The sequence below is a fragment of the Oncorhynchus nerka genome, linkage group LG2 (assembly GCF_034236695.1).
Source record: "Oncorhynchus nerka isolate Pitt River linkage group LG2, Oner_Uvic_2.0, whole genome shotgun sequence".
Taxonomy (NCBI): Eukaryota; Metazoa; Chordata; class Actinopteri; order Salmoniformes; family Salmonidae; genus Oncorhynchus; species Oncorhynchus nerka.
Genome location: NC_088397.1, coordinates 28,045,528 through 28,063,153, shown reverse-complemented (window position 1 = coordinate 28,063,153; position 17,626 = coordinate 28,045,528). Strand labels below are relative to the sequence as shown.

The 17,626-nt window shown below is 42.6% G+C and overlaps 1 protein-coding gene across 2 annotated transcripts; it reads right to left on the bottom strand.

Annotated features, from left to right (window-relative positions):
• Nucleotides 1-1,189: 1,189 nt before the first annotated feature.
• Nucleotides 1,190-7,667, bottom strand: LOC115133631 (ras-related protein ralB-B). 2 transcript variants are annotated; one of them, XM_029667074.2, is made up of 6 exons: nucleotides 7,543-7,667; nucleotides 6,070-6,242; nucleotides 5,683-5,891; nucleotides 3,731-3,908; nucleotides 3,412-3,484; nucleotides 1,190-2,615 (listed from the first exon to the last, which is right to left on the bottom strand). In XM_029667074.2, exons 2-6 carry the CDS (start codon nucleotides 6,181-6,183, stop codon nucleotides 2,611-2,613), a joined length of 579 nt encoding a protein of 192 aa, XP_029522934.1. In that variant the 5' UTR covers nucleotides 6,184-6,242; nucleotides 7,543-7,667; the 3' UTR covers nucleotides 1,190-2,610. The 2 variants fall into 2 exon arrangements, with proteins under 2 accessions (XP_029522934.1, XP_029522928.1); XM_029667068.2 differs by having other exon boundaries at nucleotides 1,190-3,484; nucleotides 7,543-7,665.
• Between the last annotated feature and the right edge of the window lie 9,959 nt (nucleotides 7,668-17,626).

Below are 17,626 nucleotides of genomic sequence, written 5' to 3'. Positions count from 1 at the left end.
GACTGTGAATATGTACACAGCAACAACAACACTCATTTGCCTTTACACATTCACCATTCTAGATTCAACACCATAGAATCAACATCCATTGAAATCAGAATTCTGGCCATTCTATTTCTACTGTATACACACTTTTCTATGACAGTATGTTTACAGTAACACTAATAACCAGGTCAGGATAGGGCAGTCATCTGGTGAGAGACAGGCCTAGTTGTCCATGTTCAGCAGAAGGAAACAAAAATAATTCTTACCTTTCTATCAAGACTCTCTGCCTCCACCTAGTGTTCAATTTCAGACTGCTGTGGCTGATGATCGAGGCAAATGACTCAACTAGGCTACAGCAAAGATGTTGTATTATATTCCTCTCTGACCGCAGGAGGACATGATATTGCAAAATCCTGACATCTACAGAGAGGCTATAGGTCTGACGAAGCTGTGGCTCGTCTCTTATTTTGTGTTTAGTGACTGAATGACTTGAGCCAGTAGAGGGCTCTCTTGCCAAGCTAGAAGGGTCTTCAGAACTAGTTGAGGTTTCTCAGGCCATAGGTGTTGTAGAGTGTAAGTGAGATAGGATGTACTTGGGGTCTGGGAAGAGGTTAGCCAGCCGTCAATGGGACATGCCATCTGCGTGCTACTGGATCTAAGGCTGACCTGGATCGTATTCATTAAGCACCAAACAGAAGAAGGCAGGCTAAAACAGGGAGGAACTACCTGGACTTGTCCAATAAGGTACACTTTAGTTTGGTTTAGATTTATGCCGCAAAAATGGTTTGCTACAATGTGCACTAATGAATATGTCCCAGTCCTGCCGCTTTGCAACAGAGTGTTAACAGACTGAAGGCCACATAAGGCCTCTGTCGTCCAGTCATTCAAAGTCAAGTTGTACAGCACCGGAATGGTGTTTTATGACACTCAAAACATAAAACCTTTTGGTGCTCTGCTGCCCTCAAACACATCAAAGGCACTAGTCAAACCACACCAGCAACAAAAAGTCCAGCACATCCGACAAGGATGCAATTCTTTACTGCACTCTTCATCCACATTTTGAACAGCACCTTTGACCTTAAATAACTGGCGACTGATACTCAGGAGGTGACAGACCCAGAAGTTGGACAGCAGGGTTGGGGTCAATTGCATTTCAATTTAGGATGTACAGGGGCTTCTTTTAAAAACTGAGCCACACTACAAATTCATTACAAAAGAGAACTTTATTTGGTAACACAAAAACTGTTTGTATATAACCCATAATAAGTGTGCACACAAACAGTAATTTAGTTTAATGCTTCAGTTTCAAGTGTAGAATTAGAAAGGCAACACCGAAACATTGACATTTTTGTGGAGAAAAAGTGCAGTCGACAAAAGTCAAAAGTTTGGACACACCTACTCATTTTATGGCTTTTCTTTATTTTTACTACATTGTAGAATAATAGTGAAGACAAACTATGAAATAACATATATGGAATCATGTAGTAACCAAAAGTTTTTTTTTTAAATCAAAAATATTTCATGAGATTCTTCAAAGTGGCCACCCCATGCCTTGATGACAGATTTGCACACTCTGCATTCTCTCAACCAGCTGCATGAGGTAATCACCTGGAATGCATTTCAATTAACAGGTGTGCCTTGTTAAAAGTTAATTTGTGGAATTTCTTTCCTCAATTTTTTGGAGCCAATCAGATGTGTTGTGACAAGGTAGGGGTGATGTGCAGAATATACCAACTAGGGCTAAAAGACCTTATGGCAAGAACAGCTCAAATAAGGAAAGAGAAACAACAGTCCATCATTACTTTAAGACATGAAGGTCAGTCAATACGGAAAATGTATTCAAGAGCAGTTGAAAAGACCAAGCGCTATGATGAAACTGGCTCTCATGTGGACCGCCACAGGAAAGGAAGCAGTTACCTCTGCTGCAGAGGATAAGTTCATTAGAGTTACCAGACTCAGATTGCAGCCCAAATAAATGCTTCAGAGTTCAAGTAACAGACACATCTCAACATCAACTGTTCAGGGAGACTGCATGAATCAGGCCTTCATAGTCGAATTGCTGCAAAGAAACCACTACTAAAGGACACCAATAATAATAAGCGACCTGCTTAGGCCAAGAAACATGAGCAATGGACATTAGTCCTTTGGTCTGATGAGTCCAAATTTGAGATGTTTGGTTCCAACCGCCGTGTCTTTGTGAGATGCAGATTAGGTGAACGGATGATCTCCACATATGTGGTTCCCACTGTGAAGCATGGAGGAGGTGGTGTGATGGTGACACTGTGATTTATTTAGAATTCAAGACACACTTAACCAGCATGGCTACTACAGCATTCTGCAGCGATACGCCATCCCATCTGGTTTCCGCTTAGTGGGACTATCATTTGTTTTTCAACGGGACAATGACCCAAAACACACCTCCAGGCTGTGTAAGTGATATTTGACCAAGAAGGAGCGTGATGGGAGTGCTGCATCAGATGACCTGGCCTCCACAATCCCCCGACCTCAACCCAGTTGAGATGGTTTGGGAAAAGTTGGACCGCAGAATGAAGGAAAAGCAGCCAACAAGTTCTCAGCACTTGATGATTCCACGTGTGTCATTTCATAGTTTTGATGTCTTCACTATTATTCTGCAATGTAGAAAATAGTAAAATAAAATAAAAACCTTGAATGAGTAAGTGTGTCCAAACTTTTGACTGGTATTATATACACGATGTGGATATAGTACATGTTGGATTGTACATGTGGACAATATGTTGGATTATGAATAAGGTGACTTAATTATCTGACTGATTTTCATGCGGTGGACCATAAATACATTTTAAAAAGTGGAAGTAGGAATATAAAATTGATTGCAGTGCAAACAGTAAGACATCAAACAGCATAGCCAATTTCTCTTGGTGATGAGGCTACCTACTCCTACAAGTGAGCATCAAACCAAGGCCATATTTAAGTAGTGTGCGAGTGAGTGATTGTCTGTGATCATAACCTATATATTCACGATCAATGTTGAGGCACTTCATCTAAACAGTCCCCTCTGGACCGGTCCCCAACAGTGGCACAAAGGATGGTTTGCATAACTAACATAGGTTAGGCCACCCCTCTGACTGCCACAATGTGAGAGGTACTGTGTATGGATTTGATGTGTGTTAAAATGGCAGAAGGCTCAGTTCAGTGGGAAGGATCTGTAGATCTGGTTTGTGTTCAGTAGGCAAGAAACTGAAGAAAATGTTCCAAAGGGAGACGTAATATATTGTCCAATAAGAAAGGTTTTGAAACATTTTGCTACAGTATGTCCTAATGAACATGTCCCTGTCTAATGCCACTGTGCCGCGGAGGCTCTAGTCTGGTTTGGCTCTGTGTGTCTGACTGAAAGGTCGGGTCTAGATCAAAGCAGACAACATTTGAAAGCCTTCTTGATCTTGCCTTCTTTTCCACCCTTATCCTTGCTCTCTGACATTTTCTTTTTTCGCACCTCCCTCATAAGATCAAAGAACACCTGAAAAGGATGGACAGCTGTTAGTTCAACACTATAGTTACATTGACAATGGAAGTTGATTTACTGTAAAAGGTTGTTTCTATTCATGCTTGCGGTTTCTGACCTCTTTTTCCCGGAAACATATTTTGATAACATAATCCCCCCCATTTAAAAAGTATAAATCCTAAGTAAGAAATTACACAAAGGTATATTGTTCCTAGTCCTACTGTAGCAAAGTGGACAGTACGTTTAAGTTTGGTTACATACTTTGTCGACGTTGGCTCGCGTCTTGGCTGAGGTCTCCACGTACTGCACCCCCCACTCCTCTGCCTTGGCCCGGACCTCGTCCAACGACACCTGCCTGCGGTCCTCCAGATCCGACTTGTTCCCCACCACCAACAGAGGGATGGTATCGTTCTCTGCTTTCACCCGCATAATCTGCTCCCTAGGAAGACACAACACATTAGTCCTGATGAAGACCCAGTTCATCAGGGGGTATGAATACTTCCTGAAGGTACTGTACGTTCCCGTCCACAGACGGACCAAATCTGAACCCATCACAGACGTATGTTTCACAAGTTTGGATAGCACAGTACAGTGAGTAGAGCGTACAGTAGCAGTGCAATAACATGGGTCACATTAGCTTTAGTTAAATAAAAAGTTAAATACATTTAACAGTAAAGAAAAGTACAGTGCAGTAGAGCATATTGTACTTTACTGCAACTGAACTCTACCTTACTGTATTAAGTTGCACCCTACTGTACTGTCCAAACTTGTAAAACAAGGAGAATGACATATCCATAATTATGCATTTCTGTGTGGTACAGATCAAGGACCCATGATGTCATTCCATTACCGGGTGTAAATCCACTTCACTTACTGTAGTTCTATTACCAAAAGAGATTTTTTTCCCCCAACGCAAGATGCCACGTCATAGCTGACACCACATTCTTTCTGCAAACATCTTTGAATCTTAATTAGGAGCAGATATTCAACTGTTTTTGCCAAACGTGGTCGCATTTAAAACCGGAGGGAGATTCATTTTTTTGTACATTTTTCATTATGCGGGTGAAAGCAGAGACTCAATGCTAACATATATAAAGCACTTAATGTTCTAACTAATTACATGTACAGTGGCTTGCGAAAGTATTCCCCCTTAGCATTTTTCCTATTTTGTTGCCTTACAACCTGGAATTAAAATGGCTTTTTGGGGTGTTTGTATCATTTGATTTACACAACATGCCTACCACTTTGAAGATGCAAAATATGTTTTTTATTGTGAAACAAAGATGAGGAAAAAACTGACAACTTCAGTGTGCATAACTAGTCCCCCCCCACCCCCACCCAAAGTCAATACTTTGCAGAGCCACCTTTTGCAGCAATTACAGCTGCAAGTCTCTTGGGGTATGTCTCTATAAGCTTGATACATCTAGCCACTGGGATTTTTGCCCATTCTTCAAGGCAAAACTGCTCCAGCTGCTTCAAGTTGGATGGGTTCCGCTGGTGTACAGCAATCTTTAAGTCATACCACAGGTTCTCAATTGGATTGAGGTCTGGGCCTTGACTACGCTATTCCAAGACATTTAAATGTCTCCCCTTAAACCACGCAAGTGTTGCTTTAGCAGTATGCTTAGGGTCATTGTCCTGCTGCAAGGTGAACCTCCATCCCAGTCTCAAATCTCTGGAAGTCTGAAACAGGTTTCCCTCAAGAATTCCCCTGTATTTAGCACCATACATCATTCCTTCAATTCTGACCAGTTTCCCAGTCCCTGCAGATGAAAAACATCCCCAGAGCATGATGCTGCCACCACCATGCGTCACTGTGGGGCTGGTGTTCTCGGGGTGATTAGAGGTGTTAGGTTTGCGCCAGACTTAACATTTTCCTTTATGGCCAAAAATCTCAATTGTAGTCTCATCTGACCAGAGTACCTTCTTCCATATGTTTGGGGAGTCTCCCACATGCCTTTCGGCAAACACCAAATGGTGTTTGCTTATTTTTTTCTTTAAGCAATGGCTTTTTTTCTGTCCACTCTTCTGTAAAGCCCAGCTCTGTGGAATGTACAGCTTAAAGTGGTCCTATGGACAGATACTCCAATCTCCGCTGTGGAGCTTTGCAGCTCCTTCAGGGTTATCTTTGGTCTCTTTGTTGCCTCTCTGATTAATGCCCTCCTTGCCTGGTCCGTGAGTTTTGGTGGGCGTACCTATCAGCGTAGACGTACCTGAACTCTGAGGTGGCAGTGAACGACTCGTGTTCGGTGATGGAGAAGACTAGCAGGAAGCCCTCTCCGCTCCTGAAGTAGTTGTCTCTGATGGCAGCATAGTCCTCCTGTCCAGCTGTGTCCAGGATGTCGATCTGGACCTCCTCTCCATCCAGCACCACCTTCTTCCTGTAGCTGTCTGCCTTGGTGGGCTCGTAATCCTCCACAAACTAGGAGGTGGGAAGGAATTATTTTATTTACAGAATCGTAAACTCTTTTCAATGGAAAAGCAGTATTGGAGGTTTGAGTGGCAGCTTGCCCAAGTCTCTCTTTAGCCTCAGTGTCCACCACATGCTACAAAGGGAGCAATGTACAGAGTCTGGTAACGATCAGACTTATCGCTCTTACCTCGTCATACATGAACTGCAGAGTAAGGGCTGACTTCCCAACACCTCCACTTCCCACCATGATCACCTTGTGCAGCACCAGAGAGCTCTGGTTCTTACTCTTTCCAGTAGCCATCTTTGGATTTGGACACTGTCCACTGCTACTACACTAATGGAAACCAACACCAGAACTTCCTACAGTTGGACACAAACATGTAAATTAGCCTACAAAACTAAACATTCAAACATTTAAAAAAGTTGCAGAAAAGTGTTCAGAGAAAGAAGGCAGGGTTTTGTATACGTATGTACATCTAATGTCAAAACAGATCCACATGGACCTAAAAAGGTTGACAAAACAGCCAATTTCAAAATGGCAGCTGGCTGAAACATAGGCTGTCGAAAAATCCTATTCGACTGACCCCTATAATTTAATTAATGGCGGCAGCAGTGGTGTGGCAGCCTTCAAGGGCAAAATTATGTAGGTTACAATGATAACACAGGCATGTTGTAGCCTACTACTACCTAGCCTACTGTACTTTCAGTACACACCTTCACAGCAGTTTTTTTTTAAATTAACCTCTGATTCGCTATGCAGTCGATACGTAAAAAAAGTGTATATTCTTAAACCCTTACCGTGTACCTATGTTTGTCATCTGTTGAAGCCTGTCTGTTTGCTGAACCCCCCCCATTTAACATTGTTATGGAGTAGAGACGTCCCAAGGACCCCAGATAGCAAGGACCATAGTTAAAATAATCTGAAGGAATGATATCAGTAGATCATGCAATGGATTTATAAATCAGGCATACAACAAGAAGAGGAGAAAGCAAAATAAGAAAATGTGAGAGAACCTCTTGTAAGTGTCATCAACTGAATGTTGGCATCATGTCAAGTGTAGCTGCTGCTTATGCAAAAGCTAATGAGGATCCAAGTATGATTTTTTTATTAAATTAACAGTGTATTGAAACAAGACCCGAGGAAACATTCCCACAACGTAATAGGCCTTATTGTCAGTTCCAAAACAGGAACTAAAATCATAATAAAACACTGTTCCCAACTATAAGACCATAACTTCCCCATAACTTTTGGCTATTTTTAAAACAAAGCAGCTAAACATATGTCCCTTTTAAGTGCCCTAACTTCTGCCCCAAAATCCAGGGGCCAAACTTTTGGGGGGGGCATTTTTTTTATCCAGTCAGATAAACACTCCCAACAGCCTACCCGACTGCACCCCTGCCAAAATCTAAATAGATCCAAATAAATTGATTTGAGACTTCTGCTACGTTCTACCTGCCACTTTCTCTCAAGGAGCAGCTCTCGATTGGATAGATACAAATTATATGTGGTCAACCGAATATTGGATGAGAATATGTCAATCGACAGATGTTGCGCAAACAGTGGTATGTTGGACCAAAATAAAATATAAATCCGCTTCTGATATCGATTTCCACTTGTACATACTTCTACAAAAGTGCATAGAGATAGCAAACGTCTCACCTCGTAATGTGTTTGGTGTCTTTCTTTGCTGTTATCCGGTATACACCATGGGAAAGCTAAAGTAGAGGGCAAGTTCCACTTACCAGCCGCAAATGCGGATATTTTGACCACTCCCGGACGTCGTGTGATAACGATTATATGAACCGGATGTGACGTCATATAGAATTGTACAATATGAACAAGATGGGCTAGGACTGCTTCTCTCCAATCACACTTGTAGGCGATGTCATGGCGACGTTGATGCCGCGTTAAAAATAAACCATTGATGTCAGTGATTTTCACGTCGGAATGTCGAAGCTCTAGAAAGAGGCCCGAGTTCCCGAGTTGGAATTCCGAGTTGGATGACCGTTCGAAAGGAATGCGCCATTTTTTTAAAGACTGTGCATGTAAAAAGTATGAATGTTTAGAAAGTTGGCGCACACCATACATATACATTTAAAACTCCGCCTGAAAAACGCCCATTATTCACCTTTTATGGTGACAATAATGCCCTCGTTTGCTGCATGTTTTGGATGTATTGAGTAGGGGAGATGGTTTTAACACTTTTCGTCAGTTTCTCATAGATTGTTTATGGTGGTGTATTCGAAACGTGATACAAAACAACCTACAGCTGTCCACACAAATTGGTGTGGTTATTATATATTGTAATGACCTGACTAGATCATAAATGAACAATTGTCCAGACAGAGGCTTGAGTTTGCGAATTGACGGTTTATTAAACCAACTTTACACAGGCTACTGTTTAGGCCGTAGCACACGCCAAAAAGATGACAGATAACCCACAAGCCAATCGTGACCTTCTCTTGTGAAGTAAGAGAGAGAGAGAACAAAAGCTGAACCTGGTCTTAACTTCCAATGCTCCACCCCCCTGCCCAACCCCCCTCCACGCCACTCCGCCAACCACCAGGATGCCCGGCATCAGAACATTCCAGGCATTCCCGTGATTGGCAGATAGCAGGTTGATTGACATGTCGGACCCCGCGAACACCGGGTACTGGTCAGTACAACACAACCACCTCCTAGCCTAACACATAACACACAGCTGTCTGTGCTGGTCGCTACAATATGTAAATAAAATTGCAAATGCATGGTGTTGTCTTAAAGGAGTGAAGTGTTACAATTTACCCCATGGTCAGGGTTAGTAACAGTGCTTGGGGTGAATTGTAACAGAATGAAAAGTGCGTGAGAGCAACATTGCCATGTTAAACGTTTTGTTGGGCAGAAATTATAATAACCTTAAATAATAAAATGTTTATTATTTTCCCCTCCACTAAATGGTATTTCTCAACCAAACAACAACTAGGCTAAACGAAACACCAACACCTGAACGTTTGTGGTGTGTGTCTGTGTGTGTGACTGTTGGACATGCTCACTAAATCAGAGTCACATTTGTGACAGTTGTATATCTGTCCTGGGGTACAAGCTTGGTGGCCCCATAATTTGCATTCCCAGCACTGCACCCAGACCTCCTTAGAATAGTTAAAGTGCTCCATGCACACACATTTTCCTTCTGGAATATTCTGGTTCAATCTGCTTTGTTTTGCCTTTTTTCTTAGGCAGGGTCATTTTTTTGTTGTTGTTCAGTGTGGTTTGTCTTGGCTTGCTTCTTTCCAGCTATTGTTTTCGTCAGGGCAATTTTTATTTTTGCCTTCTGAGTGCTTTACTTTTTATGCTCTTCTTCCAGTGTCTGCGTGACGGGTGTATCTGTCAAAATCACAGTTTTCTCCTCTTCCTACCCCTTGTTGTAATTTTCCTGAACCCTGCTTTTAGGAAGGGGCGTACATCAACTGGGTTGAAATTAGAAGAGTAATCAGGTGTTTCCCAACCACAGCCTGATACATGTGGGGAGGTGCCCTGTGAAGTGACTGGAGAGGTGGCCTGGAAGACAGTTGGAGAAGTGGCCTGGAAGACAGTTGGAGAGGTGGCCTGGAAGGAAGTTGGAAAGGTGGCCTGGAAGGCAGCTGAAGAAGTGGCCTGGGAGGCAGCTGGAGACAGGGCCTGGAAGGCAGTTGGAGAGGTGGCCTGGAAGGCAGTTGGAGGGGTGGCTTAGAAGGAAGTTGGAGAGGTGGCCTGGATAACTGTGGGCACAGGGGCCTGAGCAGTGTCTGAAGAGGAGACCTGGGAGGCAGTTCTTTCCGGGCTTCATCCTCAAACAGGCATCACTGGCTGAGTTCACCATTTTCTTCAATGGCCCGTACATGCTCCTGTCCAGTAGCTTCTTTCACTCTTTGCAGAATCTGTACAGAGTGACGTGACATGTGCCATACAACTTTGATCTGATAGACTTCCCCTGCTCTGCTACATGATCTGCTACATCTCTTTTCAAAGTGTGGAGAGGTACTCCATTGTCTGTCTTTCTTTTCCATAATCTAGGCATGCTGAAAGTATAAGAAAACATGTACCAAAAACATTCTGTTTTCCTCAGGGTTAGGTGTAAGATTTTCTCACAAGTTGTTACAACTAGGGCCTCCCAAGTGTGACGACCCTCCCACTCTGTCTGCCGTATTCTCTCTGTTATTTCCTTATTAGGATGCTGGTGGGCGGAGTTGGGAGGGTCGTCAGCTACATGGGAAACACCTGGGCCCGGTGTCTCCCAGGATAAATACACCACTTCCCCATTCATGGAGGAGACTCTCTCCATGCAGACACCCTCTGTAGATTGTGTTGTGATTCTTGATGGCCGTTTGTTTGTTTGCTTTGGCACCTTTCATCACCCTGCATTATCACATTCACGCATGCAAAACACTCACTTACACTACTGATACTGATTACACACACCATTGTATATTATATTTATTTGCTTTAGTTAATAAATATATATCTTTCTACTCATTATCTCCACGTTGTCTCCCTTTGTTACGGGCTTTGAGCCAGTTCGTGACAAGTGGGGGCTCGTCCGGGATATTTGAACTATTGGTTTGGGAGACCGTGGAGGTACGTGTTTGGTTTGCATATTTTGTTTGAGTTTGATAGGCCCAGTATTGGTTGCCTTTTGTTGTTTGGTTTGTGTGCTGTGTTGGAGAGACTATAATGGTTAGTTTCAGGCCCTGCCTAGCCTGAACTCTTGTTCTACTTTCTGTTGGGACATCAGTCTGAGGTGAGTAGTCTGCTGTGTACCTCGGTGGGAGATTTGGGTAGGGTAGTGAAACTTGCTACCCGGAGCTATAGCCTTTTTCCCCTGATAGGTTTAGCGACGTGTTTCATTTTTTGGAATATGTTGGGCATGGTTAATGTTTGTTATTTTTGTGTGGTGTCTGTGGACTGAGCAGTTGTCTCGGGGGCACATCCGTGGCTTGGTGGAATTTTTCCAGCTTGCTGGGGAGTTCTATTTCCTTGCCAGCGGGCTACAGTGCGTAAATTCCCACCGCAAATCTGCACGAAGACTAGGGTTGAGTTATTGTAGGTTTTGGGGAAGCTCCGTATCTATCTCTCTTCTGTGGTACTCAGGGTGATTATAATTCTCGGGTTGTGGTCTGGTGTGCTCAGCAGAAGGGAAGAGCCAGAATTTTTTTTTTGTGTGATTATGGCGTCTTGTGTAGATAAATTCATTCGCTCTCCATCAGAGGAATTGTTAGATTTAGGTACTAAAGAACAGCTGTTGAAGGTCGCGGAACACTACAAGGTTGAGATTAGTGATAAACGTCTAAAGAATTCTATTAGGTTGATATTGAAGGCCAATCTGATGGAGAGTGGTATTCTAGAAGTTACCACTGGGCCAGCCTCTGCTGAGGATTTGTCGTCTCCCCATAACGTTACAATGGCCATTCCATCGGTTAGTCCTAGTAGCCTTCTTTTTGAACAGCAGAAAGAACTGCTTTTGTTACAGCTGGAGCATGATCGTGAAGCTAGAGCATGATCGTGTAAAATATGAAAAGGAATTGGCATTTAAACAAGATATGGAGCGTGCTAAAATCAAGTTGCAACAAGAACGTATAGATTTGGTTAGGGAAGGAAAGATCTCAGGGGAGAGGTTGTTTTGGGAAGGTGACCCAGATTTACCTAGGGGTAGTTCCGCTTTTGGTCGTGCCCCAGAGACATTTGATATTGTTGGGAACTTACGGTTATTGCCTCGGTTTAATGAAAGGGACCCCGAGACATTCTTTTTGTTGTTTGAGCGGGTTGCTGACGCTAGGAGTTGGCCTGATTCTGACCGCACTTTAATGTTGCAGTGTGTGCTGACTGGTAAAGCGCAGGAAGCATATTCAGCTCTTAGTGTACACGATAGTGCCAGTTATGATAAAGTTAAAACAGCTGTGTTACAGATTTATGAATTGGTCCCTGAGGCTTACCGCCAACGATTTAGAACTTTAAAAGGGATGATAACCAGACTCATGTTGAGTTTGCGCGACAGTTGTCTTTACAGTTTAATCGCTGGTGTTCCGCCTCTGCAGTTGTGACTTTCAAGGGCTGTGTGATCTGATTATGTTAGAGCAATTTAAGGACACAATTCCTGATCGTATTGCCACGTATATTAATGAACAGAAAGTAAAGAATGTTGCTGAAGCTGCAGTTTTGGCAGACAGTATGTGTTGACTCACAAAAGTGTCTTTGCAGAACCCCGTATTCGGAAAGAGTGGGGGCGTTCGGATAGATTTAGCTTCGCTCACCGAGATACTTTGGTTCTCGGGCAGAGTTCTATTCAACTAGGGTTGAACCTGACTCCCATGGTAAAGCTGACTTTGGGCAGGAGTGTCACTACTGTCAAGGTTCAGGGCATTGGAAAAACGAATGTCCACTTCTCAGGTCAAAGGGTGCTTACGCTAAATCTAAGCCTACTGCATTAGCTGCACCTGTTCCACATCAGTTCATTCATAACTCATTTCCTCAGGCCCAGGAGAATGAAAGTCCATATTGATCCAGACTATTTACCTTTCATTACAGAAGGTTTTGTGTCTATGTTAGGAAGTAAAGACCTAGTGCCAGTGAAGATCCTGAGAGACACAGGTGCCTCTGAATCATTTGTGTTGGAGTCTGTGTTACCCTTTTCTGCTGAGACTGATTCGGGGAATAGTGTTCTAATTAGGGGAATAGGTTTGAACACTCTGTCAGTTCCATTGCATAAACTGATGTTGGATTGTGGGCTGGTGAAGGGTGAAGTTGTTGTGGGTGTGCGTCCTTCGTTGCCTATTGAGGGTATCGATGTTATCCTTGGGAATAACTTGGCTGGTGAGCGTGTATGGCCTGTCGTGTTTCCATCTCTAGTGGTTTCCACTAAGCCGTCATTTGTTGGGATTCCTGATGAGAGTGTACAGAGTTTCCCAGAGGTGTTCTCTGCGTGTGCAGTGACACGTTCTATGAGCCGTGGCGAACTGGTCACTGCGCCGACTAATGATAATAATACAAAGTATGTCACTGTTTTCCCTGTTATCCCGTTATCTGTAACCCGCTCAGATCTAATCAATGCGCAACGGGATGACCCCACGTTGGAAGAGTTGCGTGATCAAATTGTGCCTATAGAACAGTTGGGAGATGTCGCCCATGGCTATTTTCTCCAAGAGGATGTCCTGATGAGAAAGTGGGTGTCTCATGATAGTGTTTTTCTGGGGGAGGCAATTAGTCAGGTTGTTGTAGTCGTAAGTTGGTGTTGGAAACTTCTCACAGCGACGTGGCTGGACATATGGGGGTGAGGAAAACCTACAATCGCATATTAAGACATTTCTTTTTTGGCCTAGATTAAAGAGGATGTTTCTGATTTTATCAAAACTTGTCACACCTGTCAATTAACTGGTAAGCCTAATCAAGCTATTAAACCAGTACCATTGTTTCCTATTCCTGTACTCAGCCAACCTTTTGAGTATCTGATTATTGACTGTGTGGGTCCTCTGCCTCGTTCTAAAAGGGTAGTAGTTACCTGTTCACTGTGATGTGTCAGACCACTAGGTTTCCTGCTGCCTATCCTCTCCGATCTATCACGACTAAATCGGTGTTAAAAGCTTTGACTCAGTTTCTCTCATTGTTTGGAATCCCTAAGGTCATTCAGAGTGATCAAGGATCTAATTTTACCTCTAATCTGTTTGGTCAGGTTCTTCAACAGCTCCATATTAAACACAATTTGTCTAGCGCCTATCACGCGCAAAGTCAAGGAGCACTGGAACGTTTCCATCAAACACTAAAGTCTTTGTTGAGAGCTTATTGTACTGAGATGGATAAGGATTGGGAGGAGGGTTGCCTTGGTTACTGTTAGCTGCTAGGGAAGTTTCACAGGAGAGCACAGGTTTCAGTCCAAATGACCTTGTGTTTGGACATAGGGTGCGTGGATTTTTATCTGTTCTCCAGGATGACTGGAAGTCTCCCGAGCCTCCTCAGTCCCTGTTATCGTATGTGTGTGATTTCCCACGGCTGTGCCGCTTGTGAAATGGCTAAAGAGAAGTTATCATCTTCACAGGAGAGGATGAAGGGCATATTTGATCGCGAACTGAGCCTCGTCACTTTAGTCCAGGTGACCAGGTTCTTGCTCTGCTGCCAATTGTTGGTTCTCCTTTTCAAGACAAGTTTCAAGGTCCATATACAGTGGTGCGCCAGTGCACTGAGCAAAATTATCTAGTTGCCACTCCAGAACGGAGGAAAGCACACCAGCTGTGCCATGTAAATCTGTTAAAACCCTATTATGCACGTTCCTCTGAGACTGAACAGTGGGATTCTACAGAGGACGGTAAACCTGTTCTTTTGGCTGATACCGTTGTTTCCTTGGGTTCTTGTCGTGCTAGATCTGTGCATGAGGAGGAAGATGTTCCTGGTCCTGACGATTGTATATTGCAGGGTAGATTGTCTAAAATATCCAGTGTTTCTGAATTTTTCAGTCTTCTCACTCACCTACCTGTTGATGGGCGGAAAGAGATAGTTGGTCTGATTCAGAGATTTCCAGGTTTGTTTTCTGATACACCTACACACTTAATAGAACATGATATTGACATTGGAAGTGCTGACCCCATTCGTCAGCGCTTCTATAGAGTTTCTTCAGAGAAACTACGTTGTCTGGATGCTGAGGTCAAGTACATGCTGGAGAGTAAGATAGCAGAGCCTTCTTTCTCCAGTTGGGCTTCTCCCTGTATCTTGGTCAGTAAACCGGATGGAACAAACCGTTTTTGTACGGACTACCGTAAGGTAAACAGTGTCACAAAACCAGATTCATTTCCTCTTCCTCGGATGGAGGACTGTGTCAATTTGGAACTTAGAGACTGGTATTTTGTTCCGGGTCCTTGTTGGTCCCGGTTTTATGGGGGGATGTGACGACCCTCCCACTCTGTCTGCCGTATTCTCTCTGTTATTTCCTTATTAGGATGCTGGTGGGCGGAGTTGGGAGGGTCGTCAGCTACATGGGGAAACACCTGGGCCCGGTGTCTCCCAGGATAAATACACCACTTCCCCATTCATGGAGGAGACTCTCTCCATGCAGACACCCTCTGTAGATTGTGTTGTGATTCTTGATGGCCGTTTGTTTGTTTGTTTGCTTTGGCACCTTTCATCACCCTGCATTATCACATTCACGCATGCAAAACACTCACTTACACTACTGATTACTGATTACACACACCATTGTATATTATATTTATTTGCTTTAGTTAATAAATATATATCTTTCTACTCATTATCTCCACGTTGTCTCCCTTTGTTACGGGCTTTGAGCCAGTTCGTGACACAAGTGATGTGACCTTGTCCGAGAGAGATTTACATGGTTATCAAAACGTCATGCCAGGTTAAGCCTCCACAAAACACAGCCCTTATTTTAAGTGTTTTTAAAATCCCCTTATGGGAAAAATGAATGGTGTAAAAACGATTGGAATCATTACCAGGTTTTATGGGTATTATAACAACCCCACTGTGGGTCTCTATAGAGCTTGCCAGCTTCTAGTCCCAAAACCCAGAAATGAGTTACCTCTGGTTTGTTCAGCCATCCCTAGGGAAAGATTAATGAGTAAAGAATAGGGTTTTGGAATAAATTATGAAAATAAGGTCTAATGAAACCTCTACGGGACCAGTGTCCCCCCAACGGGACGGTTGTAGTTAACAAGAAAACTTCCCAGGACATAGACATGTCTTATATGGGCAGAAAGCTTACATTCTTGTTAATCTAACTGCACTGTCCAATTTACAGTAGCTTTTACAGTGAAAGAATATCATGCTATTGTTTGAAGAGAGTGCACAGTTATGAACTTGAAAATGTATCAATAAACCAATTGGGCACATCTGGGCAGACTTGATACAATTTTTTGAACAGCAATGCAATGGTTAATTTGATCAGTCTAAAACATTTCACTTACACTGCTCCCATCTAGTGGCCAAAATCTAAATTGCACCTAAACTGCAATAATACATTGTGGGCTTTCTCTTGCATTTCAAATATGGAAAAATACAAAAACAAACGTTTTTTTTATTATCTTTAACCAGATCTAATGTGTTATATTCTCCTACATTACTTTCAAATTTCCACAAACTTCAAAGTATTTTCTTTCAAATGGTATCAAGAATATGCATATCCTTGCTTCAGGCCCTGAGCTACAGGCTGTTAGATTTGTGCATGTCATTTTAGGTTAAAATTGGGGGGAAAAGGGTCCAATCCTTAACACAGGCTTAGGAGATCTTATACGTTTTGTTCTATGAGATAATAGCAGTTAACATGACCTTTATGAATTATGAAGCCTTTATGTGCTTTTTCTATAACATCAATTCTTTTAAACTCACAAAACGTATAAATCTCATAAACCTGTGTCTGCCACAGACCTTGTTTTCGGGGTTTATCCAAAAACCCTCCAAAAACACCATTCATTTTCCTAATTTTGTCCAACAAACCATGGCGGAGTTAGTGCCTACAAAAAGTGTAACGCTGGTCGGAAGAAGTGGACCAAGATGCAGCGTGGTAGGTGTTCACAAGTTTATTACAGCTGACCACTAAGCAAAAGAACGTCACGTTCTGAAGGCTACACAGAGCTAACAAAAAAAAACATCCCACAACCTAAGGTTGCAAAACAGGCTGCCTAAGTATGATTCCCAATCAGAGACAACGATAGACAGCGGCCAAAACATAGAAACACAAAACCTAGAAATAAAGAACATAGAATGCCCACCCAAATCCCACCCTGACCAAACCAAAATAGAGACATAAAAAACTCTAAGGTCAGGGCGTGACAAAAAAAACTCCATTAGGCTACTATTTCTCTTTATTGCAATCAGGCCAGGGCAGTTTCTTAAGGAAATGGCAATGGCGAATGTGATCAAATGTCTCTGGAGGTGTTAGCAGAATGTTTAAAACTTTTACAGTAACATTAACTGTATCTGACCATTTCTGAAAGAAGAAAAACAATTAAAAATTGTTGTGGACCTGTAAACAGATCGTTTGAATTCGATAATGTTTTGCATTTACTTTTCCCCAAACCTAAATATGCTGCACTGCCCACAAATTCTGAAAAGTTGTCTAGTATGCTCAACAAAATGTCAAACTTATCATATACTCTTCAAAGCAAAAGATCAACAGTCTGTTCATCTCTTAAATTGTACTGTAGGCTATATTATAAACCGCGCTCCCTTTTGGATGCACAGAACAAAATACTTGAAATAATAGCCTAATTTATAGGCCCAATTAAATGAGAGATGCGCATGGTAATGTATTGTAGGTTAAAACTTCCTCTGTAACATGAACCTATCATGGTCAGGAAAGGTGGGGAGGAAATTATTCTGCATGAAAATATGTATTATGTATTATGTTTATAAATTAAATGTTGTTTACTTGAGGCATTTGAAATTACAGTAGGTTATTCAGATACACAGTAGCCTAGCCTAAAAAAAATGTAAATGGAAAAGGTGAACCGCCTGTTCTACCCTTATTAAACTGCGCTCCGAATCGGATCGCATGGAGCAAAATTGGGTACTTGAAATCGAATTACTACTATAAAGTGGGTCCAATTAAAATAGAGATGGGACGTTGTAAGCCTAATAGGCCTATGGGCAGGGGTGCAACTTTCACTGGAAACAGGGGGGACGTCCCTCCCACATTCTGAAATGGCATTTTTCGCAGGTCAAGTTCAGTTTTTTTTTATGGCGCACGCATGTTTATGGGTAGCCTATGTATTTTGTATGTAGGCCTACA